Source organism: Geotrypetes seraphini, chromosome 6 (assembly GCF_902459505.1).
Source record: "Geotrypetes seraphini chromosome 6, aGeoSer1.1, whole genome shotgun sequence".
NCBI lineage: Eukaryota > Metazoa > Chordata > Amphibia > Gymnophiona > Dermophiidae > Geotrypetes > Geotrypetes seraphini.
Window position 1 is genome coordinate 190,863,330 of NC_047089.1, and position 18,793 is coordinate 190,882,122.

General features: G+C 43.3%; 1 protein-coding gene across 2 annotated transcripts in view; it reads left to right on the top strand.

Moving 5' to 3' along the window:
* TACR1 (tachykinin receptor 1) overlaps positions 1–18,793 on the top strand; it is a 260,275-nt gene that overhangs the window by 65,202 nt on the left and 176,280 nt on the right. For both annotated transcript variants that reach the window (XM_033947638.1, XM_033947639.1), the window contains exon 3: positions 5,423–5,617. In XM_033947638.1, the coding sequence (XP_033803529.1) occupies positions 5,423–5,617 (195 nt within the window). The remainder of the gene's footprint in view (positions 1–5,422; positions 5,618–18,793) is intronic.

Consider the following 18,793-nt stretch of genomic DNA (forward strand, 5'->3'; position numbering starts at 1 on the left):
TAGTCCGTTCCTTTTCATAAATTTCAAGATCCATGTGAAGCCAACTTTGAAGTTGGCAAGTAGTTTTGCCTTCATCTGAATTGCAACAGTAGAGACTGATTGATTTTGCTCCCTTCTCCCCAGAATCCACTGTTTCAAGTTATCCTCCAGCTGAGGCCATTTTGATTTGGCCCCACGACGTGCCCGTTTTCGCGGATTGCATTTCTCCAGTTCCTTCTTTTCTTTTCTCCATTCACGCCCCGATGTTTCTCCAACATCAAACTCTCTCGCTGCGGCCCGGTTGCCTATTTCCTCAGCTTTCGCAACGACTTTAAGCTTAAAGTCCGCTGTATATGACTTTCGTCTCATTCCTGGCATTGTGGCATTTTAGAAAAAACTTTACCGGTAAATTTAAATTTAATTAATAAACTCTACTAGATAAATGCAGAATACCAATCTGAAGAGATCGAAATTAAAATGTGGGCTCTACATGCAGTACTAATGATCTTTTATAGGCTTACCCAATGGCTGGGATGCTGTTGTATACGCAAAATACTATTCAATGGGTCACTGGGCCAATTACAAGGCCAGATAGACAACAGAACGGGATGAGGGGGGACATGGCCACGGTGATCAAAAGTGCGCCGTGACAAAGGCCCGCCACGGTGACAGGTCAAAAGCGCGCCGTGACAAAGGCGTGCCAACAACCCGATGCAGACAACTGAGCGCAAGCATTCTCAGACCATCTACAGAGCTGCGAGCTGCTTTTTCTTTTTTTACTTTATTAATACTTCATGAGCCCGTGATTTTAACTCACTTTAAACTCGTGGGTTAAAACCATGGGCTCACACTGCGGGGGAAGGGCAGGTGAGTCGGGGCAGCAAGACAGGAGCAGGGTGGCGATTCGGGGCAGAGGGCAGGGCAGCGAGAGGAGAGTCGGGGTGGCAAGGCAGGAGAATTCAGGGCTGAAAGGCAGGAGAACTCCGAGCGGCAAGGCAGGAGGAGGTTTTACTTCAATGAGCGTGTGCGTGCTATATGGAAATTTGTTTACATACATGCTGTGTTCCCACGCGCTATATGTGTATGCGCGTTATACGCATATGCGCGTTATATGCGTGAAAATACAGTAGTTTGGGACAAATTTAGTGGTTGCTCATGGTCTTACAATATCCTCATAATGCGGCTGCCTGTTCGTAACAATGTGGTAATATGGTTAGAAACTGTTACTTACTTGATATTGGTTGGATACTAAATACCGTATGTACTTGAATATAAGCTAAGATTTTGGGGCCATAAAATAGGGGTCTCAGTTTATATTCAGGTCCTCAAGCCTGTGCACACCCTGGGACCCCTCTCCAACATAACTTTTGAACCCTGGTGGTCTAGCAGTGAAGCAGGACAGGAGTGATTTTTCTTCGGTCCTGCCCCGGGCAGAGCCACGATCAGAAATGGCTGTGCAAGTTACCAGGGCAGTCTCGTGAGACCGTGAGAACTCACAAGACTGCCCCAGAAATTTGGGGCACTTTGGAGGAATTTGGAAGTTAGCTGGAAGTAAGTTTGGGACAATTTTAGATGCCTACTTTCCTTTTTAGAATTCTTGCTTAACCCGGTGTATACAATGTAAATGTGAGTGCCTAAGTGCAGTAGGGATACGCATTAAGTAGGAGCTCTGCCCTTTGTATCTCTATAGCACATTTGTGATATTTGCAGAATAGCACTTAGGTGTCATGCTAGCATTTATGCATGCCTGTAAGTACACACAAAGACACATTTATGGTAGTATTCTAATTATTCTGTGTGTAACAAGCACATATTTGATAATGCCTGGTTTATAATAGTGCTCCGTTGATATCAATTGGACAGGTACATGAAGTTATGTAAGTCGAAGAACCCTGGCAGATTTGACCGAAAATAAAATGAGGTTTTACACATATCCAGAGGCTCTGGTGACCAATTAGCTAATGGAAAGTTTGATGGATAGACAGCAAACAGAGGAAAGCAGAGGGCAGTCAGGGGCAACAGCATTAAAAATACAGTATTGTCAAGATCTGAAATCTCAGGGGGAGTTCAGGCAGAAAATTGTTTCAATTTTTGTTTTTTTATTTCCTTTTGTTTAGTTTTGCTACATGCTTTTTCATCAAAACAAAGACACATAGCTGATACTAGAGCAAATTTAGTATGCTAAACTTGCCAATCTTCATAATATGGCACTTAGAGGAAAATTCTCAAAACTTCACAGTAAAATCCGACAGGCTGCTACCAAGGTCGCTATTGTAACGATTTTAAAAAGGCAAGTCATTCTCAAAAGATCCCGCATGCAAATGAGTTTCACAGATGTTCGCATAGGCTCGCTAAATTTACTTGAGATGAGTCGCTGGTGGTAGCGACCATCACATACGCATAATACACCCGTATATTTAAAAAAAAAAAAAAATCCAAATCGAAGATCGCGGCATGAGAGATGCCCACTCTCCCGCCACACTCACATAATCTCCAGACACCTACTCCTGTCAGCGGAAGAGATGTCTATTCTCTTCTGCTGTGCTTGCACAACCTATGGACACCCACCCCTGGAAGCAGGAGAGAAGCCCCTCTCTCCCACCTTTTTCGCATAATCCCCTGACTCTATCCCCCCCCCCAGTGGAAGGGATGCCCACTCCATCCTGCCATCGACCCCCCCACACACACACACAACTCCCTCGTTCCCCCAATGATCCACCCCCCTACCTTATTCAGGAAGTTTGGCCAGAGAGATACCTACCCCGCTCCAGCTGGCAGGCCCGCCTCTTATAAAATGGTGGACCTACCCTTCCCAGTGCATCCTGGGATGCGCTGGGGAGGAGCCTAAGGCTCTGATTAACCCAGAGTGCTTAAGGCCCCTCCTATGGACATGGCTTTAGGCATCTGAGCCAATCAGAGCCTTATACCCCTCTCTGGTGCATCTGCTGATATCAATGCCATACACAGAATCTGGGCCTGAATATCCACAACAGAGATTTGCTTATCCTGTCTCCATTTAGTGCAATTTTATCTTATTGGCATAGCCTCAGGTGAGCAAGAACCCACCCCATGTGGCTTCAGGCCCACCCAATGATGATGCACATCATTAATATAGCTGGCAAGGATCTCTGGTCTCCGCCAGCTGCAGAGTGCTAGAATCACCCAAGCAGACTCATTCTCACAGCAGTATGAGATTATGTTCAGAGGGTAGGCTGCCAATCTCCCATATTAAGATATAAGAACAATACAATGTGCATCCCCTACCTCTTGTCTTCCCCTTCTATGTTCCTTTTCTCTCAATATTGTAGTTCACTCCCCCCTTCCCTCTTGTGGACGTATGTCTTGTCAGTCTGTTTGGTGTACTAATCCACCCTAACGATGTTCTAACTACTAATTTAGTTATTTTATCTTAGTTTTAATGTACCTTGCATACTACTTTTTATTGATGTACATCGCCCAGAAGTCTGATTAAGCGGTATAATGATTTTTTAAATAAACTTGAAACTTGTCAGTAGCAGGTCTAAAGCTTTGGTCTATATTGCCAGGAATCTTGCGTTTCTATACTGCTAGGATGAATTTTAAGAAAATATTAAAAAAACAAATGTTTGTTAATGCTTTCTTGTATTGAGATTATATATTTAGAATGATCTGAAAATATCTTCTATGCCTGCTGACTGCTTTTTAAAGTATGGTGATTTGTAATATTTGAAATATGTATGTTTTGTTTAACATTTTATGCCTGTTATTATGTAAACCGTATAGGTAATATACGGTATATAAATTTTTAAATAAATAAATTTCCAGCAGCTAACAGTGGTACTTCCCCTCTTGCACATGCTCAGTTAAGTTGCTTCCCTCCAATGCATGTATGGAGGCAGTGCCGGTGTTGGCAGCTGAAAATGTGGGGATGACTCCAGATAGGGCTGGTTTGAACTGGGGATCCTTGCCAGCCAAAGTATTAATTTTTAGTGCGTTGGCTGGCAAGGTAGAGGTGGCAGCAATGGAAATCTGTGGTTCATGCTCACCCAGTCCATCCCCAGGCCCATCCAAAAATTGAAGTCTAGCTATGCTCCTTTTTTTTCATTCATATTTATTATAGATGTGCAATAAACCTGACTGGGTGAGAGGCCAGGAAAGGGCTAGTTCTAGGTTTTCTGTCACTTCAAGCAAACATTTTTTGACAAACTTAGATAGAAACATGATGGCAGATAAAGGCCAAATGGCCCATAAAGTCTGCTCATCTGCAGTAACCATTATCTCTTTCTCACTCTGAGAGATCTCACGTGCTCTCTGAGAGATTCCACTTCTCTGTGAATTTTTGTTTTAACCATGCTTGTGCTTTGCATTTTTTTTAAACATGTAGTGGAACTTTTTAATACATTTAAATCAACGGTGCATTAAATTATTTTGAAACTGAAGGCACCCTAATGAAAACATATTTCTGGTTTTCTCAAAATAATGCCCAAAATGCCATCACCAGAAATGGGCAGTCTGGTGCTTGTACTTGATTTGCTGGTACTTAGATCAGTCCCTATTCCACAAATGAAGACAGATTTGGAAACCACTAGTCTAAATCATACATGTGATTGTTCTTACTACACTGGCCATGTGGCTGGTCTGTAATACAATTTTGACACATGCAATAAAATTGCAAGGGAAATTTGTTTTCAAATTCAAAGAATGTGCATGAGTTGGAATTTGACAAATGCTAGCATATTTATAAAATTGTACTATATTCCTGAAACTATAGATAGTGATGATGTGAAACTGTGAACCATACAGCCACCTAGAATTTGTTGATCACTGTTTTATCTTGGTGTAGTTGCAGATTGTTATTTTACTTGCAGTGAGCTCCCCCTCTTGGTAAGAGGTGAGAACTGTGGTGTCTTTATTGTGGGGCTGGTAGGAATTTCCTTTGAAGTAACTGATAAAAATATGGCTGTTTTTTGACCCAATCAAGTTTACATTTCCTCATATAGCAATGATTGTCTAATGAAGGGACCCAGGTAGTCCTGAAAGCTTGTTATCTTAATAAAAAGTTATAATCTCTAATTAATTACTAAGTTGATTCTCTTGCATTTTTCTTTTTTATGGTTGGGTTTTCATCTCAATCAGAACTGACTTCTGTCAGGCTAGGGGACTATGAGCCTTCACTTGCAAATACCTGAGGATTTATCCAAATTTTTATTCCTATAGTTGTACCTAGCCACAGTTCTCAGCTAGGGGATGCACACTGCAGCTCATTCCAGGACCTAGTTCGTGTATACCCTTAGATGGCCACAAGAGCTTCATTAAATCATTTCCATTGTACTTGGAGATCTATGGATTCCAATTTACATTTATTTTGTTTTTATTATTACACTTCTATTCATTTTATGCTGCTTAGAAAGAATTTGACTTGCTACATTGTATCCCTTTAATTTGCTTTCTTTTGTTTTTCCAGGTACATGGCTATCATTCACCCACTGCAGCCACGGCTATCAGCCACAGCAACTAAAGTGGTAATTTGTGTTATCTGGGTGCTGGCATTTTTGCTAGCATTTCCTCAGGGTTATTATGCCATAACAGAAAACATGACATACAGGGTCGTATGCTATGTGGAGTGGCCTGAGGATAACACCCATGTCTATCAAAAAACGTGAGTCCTTACTTCTTTCCTTCCACAGTACAATACTATATTCTGTATCCATAGTAAAGTGATAGTACTGTTTACACAAGACCATTGCTTGACTTACAAACAAAGCAGTAGTTAGCTGTGTGCAAAGCTGCCAAGTTACCCAGTTCCAGGAGTAAGATGTTAGCAAGTCTTGGATTTCTGACAACTCCATCCTGACACATTATGGGACCTGTAGCATTGTTGACACTGGGTACAATCATGGTCCACAAAAGTAACATAGTAACATAGTAGATGACGACAGATAACAACCCGAATGGTCCATCCAGTCTGCCCAACCTGATTCAATTTTAATTTTTTAATTTTTTCTTCTTAGCTATTTCTGGGCAAGAATCCAAAGCTTTACCTAGTACTGTGCTTGGGTTCCAACTGCTGAAGTCTACGTCAAAGCTCACTCCAGCCCATCTACACCCTCCCAGCCATTGAAGCCCTCCCAAATAGAACACTGTTTTGGGATATTAGTTCAAAACCAGGACTAGCCAAACAGTCACACTCCTGGAACTGAGTAACACTCTAGTAACTATAGGCATGCAAGCAAACTTTTGTAGAGGGCTCCCTATGACTTAGCGGGAAAGATCCTTCCCACCTGGCAGATATTGAACTGACCTCTAGCAATGTCACTGTGCTTTCTCTGACCACCACCTCCCATTAAATAGATCACGTCTATCAGCAGAAGCACTTAAACACATTATCTCCTGCTCCTGTAGGGCCAAATCTTGGAATAAAAGTCACAAAATGAAGTAACTCGAGGGTCTTGATCTTGGCAGCAGGAGAAGAAGAAGATTGTGATTCAGTACAGCAACACTGCTAGAAGTCAGTTCAATGCCTGCCAGACTCACCTCTTGTAAGGCTCAATAGAGGTAAGTTCTGCCTCTATCCAGCACTAGACTCCCCGTTGACTATACTTCCCTGAACTAGAAGGACAACTTGGATGATACTTGTGCCATAGGGCAAAATTTGAATCTGATTACCAAGTCCTCTCAATCTTGCTTTGTGTTTTCAATTTTCAAGATACCAAAACGAATAAGTATGATAGATCAATTAACATGTATTGGGTTTCCAAAATATGCAAATTTATTTTATGCATATTTCTTGTGATCCTGAAAATCCAAGTAGTTGCGGGGTCCTCAGGGACATATTATGAAACCCTGCACCAAAAGCTTTCCTTATCTAATCTAATCCTTCGTTTTATATACCGCACCATCCCTGCAAAAGAGGGCTCGATGTGGTTTACATTAAGATTTTGCAAAGTATATTAATTTAAAAATTTGTATGAATTATGCTATAAAAATAAATAAACTAATTTATAATAGCAGAAAACAAGAAAGTCTTTAATAAGAACATAAGAACATAAGTAGTGCCTCTGCTGGGTCAGACCACAGGTCCATCACGCCCAGCAGTCCGCTCGAAGTTCTATCTTCCCATCCAATTCTTGACCCTTTGTCCCCGCACCCCTTTCAGTACCCTACGATCCCTTTGTCCCTCAGGAATCCGTCCAATCCCTGCTTGAATCCCTGTACTGTATTCTGCCTGATCACTTCCTCCGGGAGCACATTCCATGTATCCACGATCCTTTGGGTGAAGAAAAACTTCCTTGCATTTGTCTTGAACCTATCCCCCTTCAGTTTCTCCGAGTGCCCCCTCGTACCCATTGTCCCTCTCAGTCTGAAGAACCTGTCCCTATCCACCCTCTCTATGCCTCTCAGGATTTTGAAGGTCTCTATCATATCTCCCCTGAGCCTCCTCTTTTCCAGAGAGAAGAGACCCAGCTTATCCAGCCTCTTGGCGTATGGGCAGTTTTCCAGCCCTCTTACCAGCTTCGTTGCTCTCCTTTGGACTCTCTCAAGTACCGCCATGTCCTTCTTGAGGTGCGGCAACCAATACTGAACGCAGTATTCCAGATGCGGGCGCTCCATCGCCCGATATAGTGGCATGATGACTTCCCGCGTCCTGGTTGTGATACCTTTCTTTATGACGCCCAGCATCCTGTTGGCTTTTTTCGCTGCTGCTGCACACTGTGCGGATATCTTCATTGATGCATCCACTAGCACACCCAAGTCTCTCTCAAGTTCGCTGTCTCCCAGCAGTGCCCCCCCATTTTGTAGTTGAACAACGGGTTCTTATTTCCTATATGCATGACCTTGCATTTCTCAACGTTAAAGCGCATTTGCCATTTGTTTGCCCAGTCTTCCAGCTTGTACAGGTCCCTTTGCAGGTCCTCACACTCCTCCCTGGGCCTAACTCTGCCGCAGAGTTTGGTATCATCCGCAAATTTGATAACCTCGCATTTTGCCTCCGTTTCCAGGTCATTGATAAATATGTTGAAGTGTAGCGGCCCCAGCACCGATCCCTGTGGCACACCGCTCGTGACTCCCCGCCAGTCAGAGTATTGTCCCTTTACTCCGACTCTATGCAGTCTACCCGACAGCCAGTGCTTGATCCATCTGTGTACATCCCCGCCCACCCCATGGTTCCACAGCTTCTTAAGCAGCCTTTCATGTGGCACCTTGTCAAAAGCCTTTTGAAAATCGAGGTAAATGATGTCCATGGGTTCCCCTTTGTCCACCTGACTGCTTATTCCCTCAAAGAAGTACAGTAGGTTCGTAAGGCATGACCTTCCCTTACAGAATCCGTGCTGGCTTGTTCGCAGTAAGTCATTTTTCTCGATGTGTTCGCAAATGTTGTCCTTGATCATCGCTTCCACCATCTTCCCTATAACTGAAGTCAGGCTCACCGGCCTGTAGTTCCCGGGGTCACCCCTCGATCCCTTCTTAAAGATAGGTGTGACATTCGCCAGTTTCCAGTCCTCTGGCACCTCTCCTGTTCTCAGGGATAGGTTGCAAACATGCTGGATTGTGCCCGCTATTTCCTGTCTTAGTTCCTTTAGAACCCTTGGGTGGATCCCATCCGGTCCCTGTGATTTGCCACTTTTTAGCCTGTCTATGTAATGTAATGTAATGTAATTTATTTCTTATATACCGCTACATCCGTTAGGTTCTAAGCGGTTTGAAGAAAATATACATTAAGATTATAAATGAGAAGTAAGAAGGTACTTAAAAAATTCTGTTAAAAAAGTCTATCTGTTTGAGGACATCCTCCAGACTTACCTCTATATGCTCTAATTTTTCGGCCTGTTCCCCCCTCATGAGCTCCTCTGAGTCCGGTATATTGGATGTGTCTTCGCACGTGAAGACCAACGAGAAGAACGTGTTCAACCTCTCAGCTACCTCTTTGTCTTCCTTAATCACTCCTTTCCTATCCCCATCATCCAACGGCCCCACCTCCTCTCTCGCTGGTTGCTTCCCTTTTACGTAACTGAAGAATGCCTTGAAGTTTTTCGCCTCCATGGCCAGCCCCTCCTCGTATTCCCTTTTTGCTTTTCTAACCTCTCGGTGACATTCCTTTTGGCAATTCCTGTGCTTCTGGTGATTTTCCTCCGTTGGGTCCTTTTTCCATCTCCGGAAGGACACTTTCTTGTCACTTATTGCCCTCTTTACTTCAGTTGTCATCCAAACCGGGCTTTTTGACCGCTTGTTCTTACAGCCTTTCCTGAAACTGGGGATGTACAGGTTTTGTGCTTCCTGCAGGGTGTCCCTGAATAGGGTCCAGTCACTTCCTACAGTCTCCATCCTAAAGCTGTTCTTGAGCTTCCTCCCCACCATTTCCCTCATGGCAACATAGTTCCCTTTCCTGAAGTTGAGCGCAGTCGATGCGGTCCTCCTCACTATGGGTGTCCCTCTTTCTAATGTGAATCTGAATGCGTTGTGATCACTGTTGCCTAGTGGTCCTCCCACTTCTACCCCTCTTGCAGGCCCCCTTAATCCGTTAAGGATGAGGTCAAGAGTAGTTCCTCCTCGCGTCGGTTCCTTGACTAGTTGTTCCATGAAGCAGTCCCTCACAGCTTCTACGAATTCCGTTTCCCTGGCGCAGTTGGAGTGACCCGTACTCCAGTCTATCCCCGGGTAGTTGAAGTCCCCCATCACTGTTACATTTCCAGTACTACATTCCTGCTTCAGTTCCGCTTCTAAGTCTTGTCCAACTGCATCAGGCGTACCAGGTGGATGATAATACAGCCCCAATTTTATGTCTGCACCTTTGGTTCCCTATTTTTGAAAGATCTGATAGGAAGTGCATGACCACAGACTGATGGTAATTCATTTCATAAAGTAGTAAATAGAAAAGATCAAGAACGAAAAACTTGACTCCTTGACTGAACACCTTTAAATGATGGAAAAAACAGCTTATAAGCAGTAGAAGATCTAGAGCCACTTTGTCATGGCAGACCTAAAGGCAATGGTACAACTGAGTCACTTAATTGTCCATAAAATATTTTAAAAACTAGACAGGCACATTTAAAAACTTAACTCTTGACTGAATAGGAAGCCAATGTAGTGATCTCAAGAGTTAAATATTCAAATTTATTTTTGTTATAAATCACCAAGCTGCAGTATTCTTTCTCAATTGTAGATATTTTAAATTACCTTTACTAATACCACAATAAACTGAATTACAATAGTCCAGCTGAGTTAATACAGTCAATTGAACAAACATGGCAAAATGATGTTGATGTTGATGTTGATGATCTAACTCTCTAATGCAATCTCTGGGACAAAAAGAAGGGCCAACAATGGCCTACTTGTACTTGTAACTATGGGCTCCTTTTACAAAGCCGCGGTAGCGGCTATAACGCATGCGACGTTTAATCATGCACACCCCTCACATTAGCCAGAACACTACCGCCTGATCAAGAGGAGGCGGTAGTGGCTAGCAAGGCTGGCAGTTTAGCGCACGCTATTACGCGCGTTAAACCGCTACCGCGCCTTTGTAAAAGGAGCCCTATGTATTTGACACTATAACCTAGCTGTATTAATAGTTATACTGATCTATCTGTACTAGCAATTCTATTGAACGTCCGTGTCAATCTATCCATTGTAACTTTCTGGGTAACTGACCCAACCTCTTGTATTGTAATCCGACTTTGAACTGGTAAAGACAGAATAGGTAAAGACAGAATAGAAAACCTGATTAACATAACATAGCATAAAAAAGGTCTCTTACTGATTTCAGGTGACATAAGTTTAGAAAACTAGATTGTCTTTTGCCGAAAAGATAACATAGATTCTAGTGTAATATCCAATATTCTTGATGATATTTCAATAGACAAGGCTTCTCCAGAGTCTAAAAAATATTTGTAGAAAGTTTCAGAAAATCAGACCTTAACCACAATTTAGCCTTCATCATGGTCAAAGTTGACCACTGTAACAATTTAGTAATATTAGAGGAAAAGTTATTTTAATCTGGACTAACTTATTGTAGTATAAATTATCTGCATATGTAAAAAGAAATTCACCTGGACCTGTTTGAAATTTGGTGTAAAATTTAAAGGGGAAAAATTCCCTGTATAGGTTTTGTCCCAAAACATTTCTAAATTATCACTTTGAAGAACATGTTGCTTTGCAGGCCTGCATTTTTAAGAACATTATTGCTCTTTACAGTGGATAGCACAACTATTTTGCTAGTGTCTTGTTTAAGCAGAATATGAGGTGTAAATTTCTGACTGAACAGGTCAGGTAACAGGTTTGTGAGGTAGAGCTGGTGGTGTTTTTACTATGTTGGCACAGATCAGCTGGAGTCAAAGAAAAATAGGTCCTGACTACCATACAAAGTGAAAAGCAACCAGAGGTACTTCTGCCACCAGGGAAGGAGGAGAGTTTTCAAATAGCCCATTTGCCCAGATCATTCTGGAAGGGGGTATTGCTTAAGTGATTATGACTGTTAGGGGACAAGGGGCCAAAGGAGGTGGAAGGCTGAAGGTTTTCTTAGGGCACCCAATGCCCTTGAACCTGTCCTGTAGATAGTATAGGAAATGTATACCCTGTTAAAAGAAAAACACATTCCAGGTCCCAAATCTTTTAGTTTCTTACTTTTTATTCTTTTGTAAGACAGAAAGAAGAGAATTCAATTTTTGCTGAACAATGTCCTACTGCTATTGGTTTCATCCATTGACTTATGCCAGTGACTATAAATGCCCTCCAGCTTCTCATTGAGCAGGATATGCAGTGGGGCTGGCTGAGTTCTCATACTGCTTACCTCCAGCTGTCAGCAGTTACGGCTTAATTTAAAACAGGCAGAGGCCTTAAATTTAGGGCCCTCAGGCTGAGCACTCTCACCTGCTCCAAAAAGAACACTTCACTGTAAATCAACAAAACAAATTTTTTTACTTAAGATTCAATTTCTTTCAATGCAAATGGAAGATGGAATTACGATAACATCCCATCGCTCCAGTGACAAGCATAATCTGTTGGAGTACTTTTGAGTGTTATTTCTTTAGATTTTTCTAGTGAATATCTGTGTCAATTCTTGAAATCCCCCTCCCCCAAGGTACCTGAAATCCACTGCTGTTATCTTCTTTTTCTTCTGTAGCAGATGGCCACAATGTGCTTTATGGTACAGTTTCTAGAGGAACATTCTGTGCCCATGCTTCAAAGTAAATGGCAATCAAAAACAAATGAAGGGGAAAAGCAAACCAATGGTGTTAAAGTTTAGCTTTTGGAGAGAAGTAAAAAATCCACTACCTGATATTCAGAGCAACTTAAGCGGGCAGGAGAGGCTCCTGCCCACTTAGAACACGCTCAGTGGGTTAACCACTGATGTTGAGCAGCATCGAACTGGGCGATGCTGCTGAATTTCAGACCTTACTTGCTATTTGAAGAGTGGACAGGAGAAGGACTTTCTCAAGACAGAGTTGGGAGGAACCAGGAGTTATATGGGTGCCAGCAAGCTGTCTTGTATCCTTACTTTCTTATCTTGGTCACTGTGGCCCTGATTCTGTAAGAGGCACCTACTGTGTGTCAATCATGGAATTGTGGCGCCCAAAGACTCTAGGTACTGGAAAGGTAGGCCAGAGTTTTACAGACCTACATTATGGTGCCCAGGGTCCTTCTTGAACTGCAGCCACTGATGCATAGTGATGCTAAAATCCGGTGCCCCCCCCCCCCCCCCAGGCTTCACTATGCATCGCTAGTTGCCAGGGATCTAGTCCCCAGACCTGGAGGCTACATAGTGGCACCTACTTTTTTTGAACAAGTCTACCTTGTGAACTTCTAAAAGCTAAGTTACTCTGCATTTCATATTCTGCTCTTTTCACTGTTTTTCAGCATTATATTTGCTTAATTTCTCTTCTCCTCCTCCCTGTTTCTTACTTTAAAAAACAAAAAACTAAACCCTTCTCTTTCCTTTGTTAAATCTTATTTCCTCTTCCTCTTCATAGGAATAAGGGTAAGACTTATATTAACTCTAATTAAATCCTGGTGCCTGTGGCACAGGGTGACTAAAGTATGGAAAATCCTGTTACAAATCCTGTGTTCTAGAGCAGTGTTCTTCAACCTTTTTACACCTGTGGACCGGCGGAAATAAAATAATTATTTCGTGGACCGGCAAACTACTAAGACTAAAATTTTTTTAAAAACCATCGCCGCCCCATCCCCGCGAGCTCGGTCCCACAAACCATCTGATCCCATCTGCACAAGCCTCAAATAGTTATGATTTTATATTGAACATATTTTATTAAAGTATAAAAAGAAACAATATTCTATACAATTGTCATTTTATAAATACAAATAATACAGGGCAAAGATCAACAAAACCCCTGTCTCCCCTCCCCTTCACATATATCCCCTCTACTATCAAGAAAACTGAATAAGCCAAATTATTACAGAATGCTACACAAATATCATGTAATAGAATATCACAGTCACACATGACAGGAATGGTTTTAGGGAGTAGAACTAGGGCAACTGCCCCCTGGTCAGAGAGAGCCCTAAGCCAGCTGGAAGCTAAAGAAGTAGTAGTGCCTGGGCTTTGCACTCCCCAGTTATGTCTAGCAAGATACATACTTCAAATCTGATATATTTGAATCACAAGATAGAAATAAAATTATTTTTTTCTACCTTTTGTTGTCTCTGGTTTCTGCTTTCATTGCCTTTTCACTCTCTTCCATCCAGCGTCTGCCCTAAGAACATAAGAACATAAGAATTGCCACTGCTGGGTCAGACCAGTGGTCCATCATGCCCAGCAGTCCGCTCACGCGGCAGCCCTCTGGTCTAAGACCAGCACCCTAACTGAGATTAGCCCTACCAGCACATGTTCTTGTTCAGCAGGAACTTGTCTAACTTTGTCTTGAATCCTTGGAGGGTGTTTTCCCCTATAACAGCCTCTGGAAGAGCGTTCCAGCTTTCTACCACTCTCTGGGTGAAGAAGAACTTCCTTACGTTTGTACAGAATCTACCCCCTTTCAACTTTAGAGAGTGCCCTCTCGTTCTCCCTACCTTGGAGAGGGTGAATAGTGTTTTTATCTACTAAGTCTATTCCCTTCAGTATCTTGAATGTTTCGATCATGTCCTGTCTTAATCTCCTCTGTTCGAGGGAGAAGAGGCCCAGTTTCTCTAATCTTTCGCTGTACGGCAGCTCCTCCAACCCCTTAACCGTCTTAGTCGCTCTTCTCTGGACCCTTTCGAGTAGTACCGTGTCCTTCTTCATGTACGGTGACCAGTGCTGGACACAGTACTCCAGATGAGGGTGTACCATGGCCCGGTACAGCGGCATGATAACCTTCTCTGTCTCTTCAGTCCAGCATCTGCCCCTTCCATCTATCCTCCTGCCCCCCCCCCCCAATTTGGTCTGGCATCCATCATCTTCCTTCTGTTCCCCTCATGGTCTGGCATCTCTGTCCTTCCCTCCCCCCTGTGGTTTTTAGCATCTCTCTTCTCATTTCCTCCACTCAGATCTGATATTGTTCTCTGCTCTCTCTTCCCTTTTCTTCTCTGGTCTTCCTTCTCTATTTTCTGCCTCCATCTAAATTAAATTATTTCTTACTATTTAGTCCTGTTTCCCTCTTTTCACTGTGTCTACCCACAGCTTGTCACCCCTTTCCCTCACCCCTCCATTATCTTACTATTTTCTTCCCCCTTTATTTATCTCCTTCCATCCAGTATGTGTTCTTTCCCCACTTCCATTCAGCATCTGCTCTCCCCTCTCAACTGACATCCATCTGCCTTCTGCTCTCTCTCCCTTCTTCTCACTTCCATCATCTGTCCCCTTCTCTCTCTCATCTCCTCCATTCCATCATCTGCTCCTTCTCTCTCCCCCCCCCCTCCAACTTCCATTATCTGCTCCCTTCCCCTCACCTTTGCGGGTCACTTTCTTTCCCCTGAGGTGGCTCATGTCAGAGGGGAAGCTTTGGCCGAGCAGAACCGCTTGCAAGGAACAGTGGAACTTACTTGATTGATGTCGATGCTGGGGCCCGTTGCCGTTTGAAGAAGAAGAAAAAAAAAAAAGGTGGAAAAAAGGGACCTGCAAAGGCGAGAGGAAGGGAAACCTTCAGGACAGCTGCTCTTTGCCCTCCTTCAGTGGCCCAAGAATCCAGACCAGCAGCGGCAGCTCTGTATATTTTTAACTTCGGCACAGAGCTGCCCCTAATCAATAGTTTAACGCGGTTTCATGAGGCAGCTTCGGGGCCTTTGCTAGGCCGGCCCGCTTCGATGATGCGATGTGGGCCGGCCTAGCAAAGGCCCCGAAGCTGCCTCATGAAACCGCGCTAAACTATTGATTAGGGGCAGCTCTGTGCCGAAGTTAAAAATATACAGAGCTGCCGCTGCTGATCTGGAGGTGCGGAGACAAGGCAGGAGGCAAACGCGGTGGAAGGCAGGAGTCCCGGCACCGCGACTGCAACAGGAAGTTGCAAGTCAGCTGACGCCGGCCTTTCGTTGCGGCGGGGACCGAATCCTTCGCGGACCGGCAAGATTTTTTTGCGGACCGGCACCGGTCCGCGGACCGGCGGTTGAAGAACTGTGTTCTAGAGTAGCTACTGATTTGATATAGAGCCTGCATTTCTGTTTAAAATCCTGTGTTTTGGGGTAGCCACTGATCTGGTACAGAGCCTGCATTTCTGTTTAAAATCCTGTGTTTTGGGGTAGCCATTGATCTGGTATAGAGCCTATATTTCTGACCTACTAGTTTTCAGCCATTATGTCTGCTGAAAGGAAGGGAGGGTCTCTGATTTACTAAGATGGCTCAAAGCCTGGTGTCAACAAGAAGGCTTCAGGTACATAGGAGGATGGTGAAATACATGGAAGGACAAGAAGCTATATTGCACTGATGGGCTACATATTACTACAGAGAAATTTAGACAATATGTTTCTAGGCATTTAAACTAGAAGATGGGGGTGGTGTTTGTATGAAGGGCAATTATAGAGACCACCCCCGGCAAAAGAAAAGATGTGATAGTAGTAAAGATTGCAACATAAACAATATCTGCAACTCATTTCTTAGCATTGCAACGGAAAGTGAAACAAAACAAAAATCTATACGAAAAAGGAGATTACCACTGGAAAAATAGCTGGAAAGCGATCATTACAAATGCTCGCAGTCTAAGCAACAAAGTTCATGATCTGCAAGCCCTGATGTTAGAGGCAGATCTAGATATTGTCGCTATCACAGAGACATGGGAGTGGAAAACATGAAAAAGGATCTGCAAAAGTTAGAGGAATGGTCTAATGCCTGGCAACTAAAATTCAATGCATGGATGGGATGCAAACATACCGGGATTTAATCTTTTTAGGAAGGACAGAGATGGTCAAAAAGGTAGAGGAGTAGCTCTCTATGTAAAGATCAATATCCAAGCGACCGAAATGCAATGGACCTGGGGAGAGGAAGAAGCGATATGGATCGCTCTGAAAAGAGAAGATGGAACTTCTACCTATGTGGGTGTAGTCTATAGACCTCCCACTCAGTTGCAGCAAATTGATAAGGATCTGATTGTGGATATCCAAAAGTTTGGAAGGAAAAAGGAGGTGCTGCTATTGGGAGATTTCAACCTGCCGGATGCAGAATGGAATGTTCCATTTGCGGAATCGGAAAGAAGTAGGGAGATTGTGGATGCCTTTCAAGAGGCTCTGCTCAGACAAATGGTGACGGAGTCCACGAGGGAAAAAGCGATATTGGATCTGGTCCTCACAAATGAAGACAGCATCTCTAATGTTCAAGTGGGTGCTCACCTGGGAAGTAGCGATCATCAAACGGTTTGGTTTGATATAACGGCTAAAGTGGATAGCGGCCGCACGATACGTAAAGTCCTAGATTTCAAACCTACGGAGTTTAATGCAATGTGAGAGTACCTGAAGAATGAGCTGTTAGGATGGGAGGACATAAGAGAAGTGAAAAGACAGTGGTCGAAGCTGAAAGGAGCGATAAAAATGGCTACAGACCTTTATGTGAAGAAAATAAATAAAAACAAGAGAAAAAGGAAGCTGATATGGTTCTCCAAACTAGTGGCGGAGAAAATAAAGGCGAAAGAGTTGGCGTTCGTGAAATATAAAAAAACCCAAGAAGAGGAGTGCAGAACGGACTACAGAGTGAAACTGAAAGAAGCCAAGAGAGAGATATGTCTGGCGAAAGCATAGGCGGAAGAACAAATGGCTATAAATGTAAAAAAGGGAGACAAAATTTTTTTCTAATATATTAGTGAAAAGAGGAAGATGAAAAATGGAATTGCATGGAATTGCTAAACTAAAAGATGCTGTGAACCGATATGTGGAGAGTGATGAGGAAAAAGCAAATGTGCTAAACAAATACTTCTGTTCTGTGTTCACAGAAGAAAATCCTGGAGAAGGACCGAGATTGTCTGGCAAAGTTACATGAGAAAATGGAGTAGATTCTGCGCCATTCATGGAGGAGAGTGTTTATGAGCAACTTGAAAAACTGAAGGTGGACAAAGCTATGGGACCAGACGGGATCCATCCCAGGATACTAAGGGAGCTCAGAGAGGTTCTGGCGAGTCTTATAAAAGACTTGTTCAATAAATCTCTGGAGATGAGAGTTGTTCCTGGGGATTGGAGGAGAGTAGATGTGGTCCCTATTCACAAAAGTGGTCACAGGGATGAAGCAGGAAACTACAGGCCGGTGAGCCTCACTTAGGTTGTTGGAAAAATAATGGAAGTGTTGCTGAAAGAAAGGATAGTGTGCTTCCTTGAATCTAATGGGTTACAGGATCCAAGGCAACATGGCTTTACAAAAGGTAAATCATGCCAAATGAATCTGATTGAATCTTTTGATTGGGTGACCAGAGAGCTGGATTGAGGACATATGCTAGATGTAATTTACTTAGATTTCAGCAAAGCCTTTGATACGGTTCCTCATAGGAGGCTGTTGAACAAACTTGAAGGGCTGAAGTTAGGACCCAAAGTGGTGAACTGGGTTAGAAACTGGCTGTCGGACAGACGTCAGAGGGTGGTGGTTAATGGAAGTCGCTCGGAGGAAGGAAAGGTGAGTAGTGGAGTCCCTCAGGGTTCGTTGCTGGGGCCGATCCTGTTCAATATGTTTTTGAGTGACATTGCTGAAGGGTTAGAAGGAAAAGTGTGCCTTTTTGCAGATGATACCAAGATTTGTAACAGAGTAGACACCGAAGAGGGAGTGGAAAACATGAAAAAGGATCTGCAAAAGTTAGAGGAATGGTCTAATGCCTGGGAACTAAAATTCAATGCAAAGAAATGCAGAGTAATGCATTTGGGGATTAATAATCGGAAGGAACCGTATATGCTGGGAGGAGAGAAGCTGATATGCACGGACGGGGAGAGGGACCTTGGGGTGATAGTGTCCAAAGATTTAAAGGCGAAAAAACAGTGTGACAAGGCAGTGGCTGCTGCCAGAAGGATGCTGGGCTGTATAAAGAGAGGCATAGCCAGTAGAAGGAAAAAGGTGTTGATGCCCCTGTATAGGTCATTAGTAAGGCCCCACTTGGAGTATTGTGTTCAGTTTTGGAGACCGTATCTGGTGAAGGACATAAAAAGACTTGAAGCAGTCCAGAGGAGGGCAACGAAAATGATAGGAGGCTTGTGCCAGAAGACATATGAGGAGAGACTGGAAGCCCTGAATATGTAAACCCTAGAGGAAAGGAGGGACAGGGGAGATATGATTCAGACGTTCAAATACTTGAAGGATATTAATGTAGAACAAAATCTTTTCAGAGAAAGGAAAATGGTAAAACCAGAGGACATAATTTGAGGTTTAGGGGTGGTAGATTCAAGAGCAATGTTAGGAAATTCTACTTTACGGAGAGGGTGGTAGATGCCTGGAATGCACTCC